At 44.1% G+C, this 8170-nt stretch overlaps 1 protein-coding gene across 1 annotated transcript in view; it reads left to right on the top strand.

Moving 5' to 3' along the window:
- The first annotated feature begins 5198 nt into the window (after positions 1–5198).
- GATB (GLU-ADT subunit B) overlaps positions 5199–8170 on the top strand; it is a 110018-nt gene continuing 107046 nt past the window's right edge. Inside the window, exons 1-2 of the mRNA XM_086515621.1 lie at positions 5199–5532; positions 5960–6483. Coding sequence (XP_086371747.1) covers positions 5361–5532; positions 5960–6483 — 696 coding nt within the window. The 5' untranslated portion in view covers positions 5199–5360. The remainder of the gene's footprint in view (positions 5533–5959; positions 6484–8170) is intronic.

The following is an 8170-nucleotide window of genomic DNA, read 5'->3' as shown; positions in this document are numbered from 1 at the left end:
TGATTACGTGTGACATCTATACTAGTTTCTACTGGCTGACAAAGCCTTAAAACTCCAATCAAAGTACTTTAATGACATTATCAAATATTATTTTGTTAATGTTTGCTTAACTTTGGACTTCTTGATGTTATGTATAGCTGTGAAGTTTCATACTTGATTATTTTACTCTCATCAACTTGATGTGGCAATACGCCCATACTCAATGGGCATACTATCTTCACATTGAGTATGGTGCCTAGGTAAGGGTGGACACACACACACACACACACACACACACACACACACACACACACACACACACACACACACACTTTGTCACTTCAATCTAGACAAGGAAGGAGGACAATTGAACCCAAAGAAGTGTCAATTGGCACAACTGTGGGCTCAATTGTTGGGCCATGTGGATGAGTTTCCTCATCCAGCTACACACACACACACTCACATTTGTGACTGCTTATGATGTATTTCCTCTGAAAATTCCTCTATCTTCCACTTACATTTTTTGATATATTTGCACCTTATCTCATTAAATTCTTCCCTGTAATAGCTTAAGTTTTTGATTTGGCACATACACACACATAATAATGATTGGCAGGATCTATCTCACAAACTCATAAAAACACACACCGACACACACACACACACACACACACACATTGGTCACTTTGATGAGCCATTTCCTTGGAATAAATTCTCTTAAAACCGGGATTATCTAGGTTTTATAACTCCATACAATTTGTGGGAGTACTTAGGGTCTCTTACCCGATTTCATAAAAACCTTGGATCTTGAGTTTTTCCTCCCCTTATGTGTGACCCTCCCGTTAAAGTGTTTAATTATTCTGCTTGGCATGGCATTTACTCGGGCTCATTTCCTTTTGTTTATTTTTGGAAACCACAACATAGCAGCGCTACGTGCCCTTCTCTACTGGTCCGCCAACAATGTTGAGTTGTCATTCTACTGATACCCCCCCCCCCCCTTCCCCCTTTTCTGTCCCTCATTGTATCCTTTTATGTGCCTCTCCCCCTGTAAGTTCGTATGGGTCGGGGGTCTGCAGCTCTATGGTTCTTATGAGGCTCTAGCCCTTGTCGCCTGAGATTGCCTCGTGATTCTCTATTGAACGCAGTGATAACTTTGATAGGGGTGGATGTCGACGTGCTCTACCAATACCTATATAAACAGGTGAGGGTCGTTTCTTCCCTCGCTTAGCCTTGAATCACTGTATTATTTTTTCAATTATCAAAGAGGGTAGCTAAGTTTGCTTGTTGTCCTACAATAGTGAGCTGGTTGAGAAATCGCAAGCTTCATAGGTTGATGCCAAACCGCCTGTAGGGATTTTTTGTTTTAAAAAACTACTCTGGTTGTGTTGATTAATCTGGTATCTTTGATCATTTTCATATAAACCAATGTAGGGATTCGCCTGATATTTTTAACTATTTAAGTTAAAATACTTTGGGGGCTTTACTTGTAATTCTTTGAGGATTGACAATAGCATCTGCCTAATAAAGTCCTGGTGCTATAAATGATTGTTATCTCTGGCATAGCTATTTATTTGGTATCAAAGTGGTGAAATTATATCGGGAATCGATGAGGTGCATTGGGAGTCTAGAATATTGTAGTTTAGTCCCTCTATTGGCCTCGATATTGCGTCTATCTATCGTTATTGTGGACTCTACGTTACAGCTTTATTTGGGTCCTATGCACCATGAGATTGATTGAGCAACATGCTCCTTCTCTTTTATCTCTGATTTAATTAAACTCTGGGGGGAACTGCCTTCTTGTACTTTAAATCTACTGCTAACTTGTATAGCTGCGACGGCTTGGTGTGGTTGGTCCTGCCCTAACACTATTGTCCTATAGAACTAGAGCTATCTATTGAGGATGATTTCTTGCACTTCATTATTGGTTTTTCTCTTTTTTAACATATGAAAAATATTATTTTGACTTGTACTGGCCATTTGAAACTAGACACATTCTGGCATTTTTCATTATCAAAGTATGCATACACTTGTGACTGCTTATGAAGTATTTCCCATGAAAATTTCCTCTATCTTCCACTTTCATTTTTTGATATATTTGCACCTTATCTCATTAACTTCTTCCTTGTAATAGCTTAAATTTTTGATTTGGCACATACACACACATAGTAACTATTGGCATGATCTATCTCCCAAACTCTCTCTCTCTCTCTCTCTCTCTCTCTCTCTCACACACACACACACACACACACACACACACACACACACACACACACACACACACACACACACATTGGCCACTTTGATACGCCATTTCCTTGGGATAATTTCTCTTAACACCTGGATTATTGAGGTCTTGTAATTTTGGACCTTGCAAGCAATCATCATTAGGAAATAGTTGAAGGTAAATTCAACTCACCGAGAGGAGACATTCTAGAAATGCAAGATGTGATCATAGTATTTACTTGTGTTGATGAGCAAAGCCGCTCCTCAAGGATGTTGAAGCTATGGATCTTGCAAGTCTATGGGATACTAGAGACTCACAATGGAGAGAGAAGAGCATGTGAGGATATGGCATATGGAAACAAGAGGCAATAGATAGTGGCTTGTAGACCAGATTGCGCATAGCATGGGCTAGTAGGGAAACCATTACTTGCAGCTAAGAAGCCAACATTGACAACATTTTACTTGTGTTGAACATAATCTTGAGGTGTTAGACGCCTCCTCTTTTGTCCATAAGGAGGCCGATTGTTAGCATCATTGTCAATCAACACTGAGAGAGACCCTCCTATTGGATGGGAAGAACCTTTCTAGTGTCTCGTTTTCTTTTTAGCACTATGAGCTTTACTTGAAATTTTGTTTCTTTTTTTTTGTGGAGAGAGAGAGAGAGAGAGAGAGAGAGAGAGAGTATTCTCATCATCTTGTGATAGCTATTTGTATCACTTTTTAGCGAACTTTGTACGATGCTGATGGCTATTTTGTATAGGTTGAGAGAGATTGAAGAAATCCTTCATTGCTTCCCTTGTAAAATTCGAGTGCCAAAGTAGTAAAACATTTAATTAGCTAAAGCTTGGAGATTTGATGATCACAGTCATGGACCCCTCAAAAGTCTATATAGTCTTGAGGCAATCTTAACCATGGTGGAAATGCCAACCAAAATAATGAGAGTTCTCAGTTGATGGCTGAGCTTGCATGATGCTTCTGTAATAACTATTTTGTATAATGTTTTGATGACTTTTACGAGCTTTTTAACAAACTTTGTATAATGTCGATGGCTGTTTTGTATGGGTTGAGAGAGATGCTTCCCCTGTAAAATTTGAGTGGCGAAGTAGCAAAACATTTGCATTTAATTACACAAAGCTTGTAGCATTGGACTAGGGTAGAAGGGCCAATAGCGAGACATTTAACATGCGCACAACATATTTTCAACATCCATGGACAATTTTGGGGTGCAGGGGGCACAAAAGATACACAGTGAGCAATGCTTTCAAATGAGCGCACATCATATTTTCAACATCTATGGACAATTTTGGGTCGCAAGGGGCGCAAAGGATGCGCAGTGAGCAGTGCTTTCAAATGACATAGGGGTTATTGCAGCACAAAGCATGTGTGATAGGTTAGCATCTATATGTATTCTATAACAGTAGTCCGAGTATCCTTTACACGTGTCAACATTGCGAGCTGAAGGCTAAATGCCAAGCACATGAGAGAGAGAGAGAGAGAGAGAGAGAGAGAGAGAGAGAGAGAGAGGCCGCCTTTGGCAGAGAGAGAGAGAGAAAGAAAGAAAGAAAGAAAGATTTTTAACGTCTATGTCAGGCCGAAATCGGCCTATGAGACAAATCAAATGTACATTGTGTGTATGTCATCCGTCTATCGGAAAGACAAATGAAACCAAATTGATACAAAACTGAGCTGAAAGTAGGTAGTGGAGTATCTGAGGAGGGATGGAGCTCTATCTCTAGGGGTATATGCATGTCTGTATGCTCAAGGTAGTACAATCATGAGAATGCATCAAGCTATCTAGCTCCATCCTGTACTAATGGGGGGGTGTAAGATGTGGTACATGGGTGGGTCTGGTGCCAAGGCTACCCGGATGAAAGCGGTCGGGTCAGCCCTCATCTGAGCCACTCGCTCCTCAGTGGCACGGCGCTCCCGGGCTCGGATCTCCTCGATCTGTCGGTGGTGGGAGCTCGCGCCCCTGTAGCCTGTGACTCGTGGTCGTCGTCTAGCTCGGTTCACCTCCGCCTGTGGGAGTGTCACTCCCCTCTGAGTGTCTGGTGAGGGGGGGGCGGAAATCCTCTGAAAGAAGTCTGTGAGCTGCGATTGTCTCCCCTCTGTCTGTGTAGCTGTGTGTGGCTGTAGTAGTGTGTCCCGATGGCTCTGTATCTCTAGTAAGAAACGTCCGAGCTGTCTCTGATCTCGAGATTCCATGATCTCTCGGAGAGTGGGCTGTCCTCTAAATAGGGCCTCATACCTGCCTCTGATCTCAGTGTATGCTCTGCATCTACATACAAAGTGCTCCTCACTCTCCACCTCCTCTGTGCAGGCTCTGCAGATTCGCTCCCCCCTCGGAACACCAGTATGTCTCCCGATCTCAATCTCTAACCTGTGTGAAGCCACTCTCAGCTGACCAATCGCCACCCGTGAGCTATGTGGCATATATGTGTCCATGTAGCGTGGTCTCTGTATGAACCCCCCAGGTAATATGGTGAGAAACTGGTCTCTGTAATCTGACATCCTCGTCCCCAAGCTAGGTGCCGCCCAGACTCTCCTAGTGTATAGCTGCCACAGATCCTGTCTCAATACCAAGTTCCTCTCACTGCGAGAGAGGTGAACATATGGTGAGTGGGGGTCGTACTGGAATGGTGGTAGGCTCTCCATGTCAAGACCGTGTCCCTCAAACCATGCTCTGACCTGTGAGTACCATGCTCTCTCATGTCCACTCTCTGATAGCTGTATAGCTGCCTCAAATGCTCTACGGGTAAGTCTGTCAGGAGGTAGCTCTCTCATCCTCTGGATGAAGCAAACTGTCTGGAATAGTGCCTCTACAACCATAGGTGGTGTGGCGAGCTCGGCTCTAATAATGTCGTGTGGCACTGTGAGAGAGAGAGAGAGAGAGAGAGAGAGAGGCCGCCTTTGGCAGCTGGCCGTACTCGTGATATTCAACGCAAAGAGGGGTCATGAAGACAACAACAGGCCATTACCTCCGCAATCCAGATTTGAACAACAGGTTTCAACGAATGGTAGGGTCCCACGTCAGTTCCCGTAGGCCAACAATCCGAGCTGTTCCTGCCTAGTTGGGGGGTTCTACCTAGTTCATATAGGATCGAGGCACTCTTAACCATGATGGAAATGCCAACTAAAGTAACGAGAGCTCTCAGCTGATGGCTGAGCTTGCGAGATGCCTCTGCTCTTTGCCAGCCAACTTCAAAGCGAGGCATTCCTGGCACGCCGTGACGCGCTTGTCCCTCTCTTCTTTGCTAAAGCTAAGGAGTCCATCGTCTTCATGCTTTTCCTCGGGCTCATGCCTCCTATCCACCCTCAGCGCTGCGCCTGGTAAGCATATTTCTTACCTCATCCTACGTGTTGTTTTGAGTTTGAGTAGCACTGGATGCATTTACCAATGGATATTTGTGCTATGGTGCTACATCCTTTTAGCTGACAGCGGTTCAAGATAAAAACTACGGTGATGCAGTTGCAGTTGGAAATTTGCTTTAATGGGCATATTGTTTAGCTCAATGAAATTTCGAGGCTGATATACCCTCAACCTGCAGTTCTCAACAACGTTGCTATCTGCTCTTATTTTTATGGGATACCCCTCTTTTGATAACTTGGTCCATGCACACAGGGATCGTTCTGTACGACTTTATTTAAATGATATGTTGTGTGTTGCCAAGCAATTTGCACAGAAGTTGGTGCTGGGTTCAATCAAATTACAAGGTCAACAAATCATGTACTGAATGGTTGGACTTCAAAAATGCAGGAGGGAGGCAGCCAAAGGTTCGAGCACAAGTTTCCACAACTGATATTCGAAGGACAATTGCCGATGATGCTCTTTTGCAACAGTTTGAGGCAGTAATTGGCATCGAAACTCATGTGCAGCTTTCAACTGCAACTAAGGCCTTTTGTTCTTGTCCCTCGCGATATGGGGCTGATCCCAATGCAAATATTTGCCCTATTTGCATGGGCCTACCTGGGTGCTTGCCAGTGCTTAATGTCAAAGTTGTTGAGTGTGCTGTGAAGCTGGGACTTGCCTTGGGTGCAGATATAACTCTTAATTCTAAGTTCGATCGCAAGCAATATTTCTATGCAGACCTTCCGAAAGGTTACCAGATCTCGCAATTTGATATTCCAATCTTCAAGAATGGAGCCATTGATGTGGATTTGCCTGTGGAATTTGGTGGGGGGCATCGACGCTTTGGTATTACTAGAGTTCACATGGAGGAGGATGCTGGAAAACTTGTCCATGCAGGAGGGGACCGCTTGTCAGGATCGCCATATTCTCAGGTGCGATCGTGTATGTATAGTTGGTATGTAATAAAACTCATTACAAGCTTGTTTCAATAACTCATGAGACATGGTTTGAACATTGTAGAGGCATGTATTACATTGTTTAAACTTTAAATAACTCTTAATAGTTTTTTGTTTACACAAGGCCATTGGTTTTGGGAATGTTCGTTGCTCTTCTTTGTTGGAATTAGGATTTTCAAAATGGACACACAAAGCTTGAAGAAGAAGAAGAAGAAGAAGCTCAAGGACACACACCACATGAAGTTTTATTTCTTAGTGTGCAAGTACAAAAGATGACGAGCATATATACAACGCACCAGAAAAAAAATCTCTCGTAATGTGGGAAAAAAGTTCCTTGGTGTTCTTAATGTTATACACATCACCACCTAAGAAAGGTCATTGCTGCAAAAGCTACCTTATAATCTCCCTCACAACTAGAGTAGCCACATTATGCTGCTTGTGGCCCTCATGCTCCACCAATCCACCCCAAGTTCGCTCGCGCACCGTTCCAGCAGTTGCATCACATTTTGCCATGGACATAGATTTTTCCCCTCTGCAATCCTCGTTTGCACCTCCCTCACACACTCCTCCTCTCCCGCCTGCGTTGCGCTTGCATCTCTACTTGGTTCTCCTTCCCATCCGGTTGTTCCCTCTCCCATCTCCACCTTTACGTTATGCTTTGCCCTGCCCCAAGACGCACGTTCTTCGCTCATTCACTTTCTGCTGTTGCCTCTCCATCTCCACCTCTACTTTATGCTTTGTCACGCCCCAAGATGCACGTTCTTCGCTCTTTCATGGTTAACGTCCCTCCCACACGTCATTTCTTGCGTACAGAACACAGTGGGGATTGTTCTTGTCCTATGATGGTATATCGTGCGTAGAAGCCACAATCCTTGCTAGGTAGTTTATAGAGCCCCATGCTCTCTTTATTACTACCTTTCATGGGCTTAGAGACATGGGCAGAGATTTCAGTCATGGACTTTAGTGTTCACCATACTTTGGCCGGATAGATTCCTCCATGTCTTGTTACTGAGTTGGTTACATAGTGCAGGGGAGTAGTCCAATGGTTAGTGACAGAGAGCCGCTATTGTTTGCCGATTATTATTTTCGTGGATTGAACTGCATAGTTTCCTCGCACCATGGGAGTATGGTAGCAGTAGGCAGCTATTGAGGCTTTGTGCTATCCCGAGGACTAATATTGTTAGAGTATACTGCGACTTCATGTTTGGTCCAAGACACCGCCTTTGACCTTTACCTCTCGATGTAGGTTGTAACAACTGCTGACGTGGCAAAACCCTAAAGAATGGAGCCAACTTACATATGCCGGCCGAGGGGCCTAAACCCTAAGAAGAACAAGTAACAGAAGAAGTCCTACCGACTTATGGGGACCAGAGTTACCCGGAACACGGAACGGGAACGGCGACGAGGACCCCCGCGGAACGAGGGAACGGCCAGGGTCCGGAACGGGAACGATGCGGAACGGGAGGCATAAAAAACTCCCAAATAATGCAATTTTTAGCGTTTGAAATTTGAATACAAGTAGTATTAGAGTCCCTTGACTCTAATACTCACAAAAAACTCGATTTGAAGACCCTTAGGCCATGGATGGTGCGAGAGGGAGAGGGAGAGACTCGAGAGGGAGGGAGAGGAAGAGAGCTTGAGAGAGAGAGAGAGGGAGAGAGCT

This window comes from Adiantum capillus-veneris, chromosome 7 (assembly GCF_014529385.1).
Source record: "Adiantum capillus-veneris isolate H3 chromosome 7, ASM1452938v2, whole genome shotgun sequence".
NCBI classification, from domain to species: Eukaryota; Viridiplantae; Streptophyta; class Polypodiopsida; order Polypodiales; family Pteridaceae; genus Adiantum; species Adiantum capillus-veneris.
This window is presented reverse-complemented; position numbering and strand designations above follow the sequence as displayed.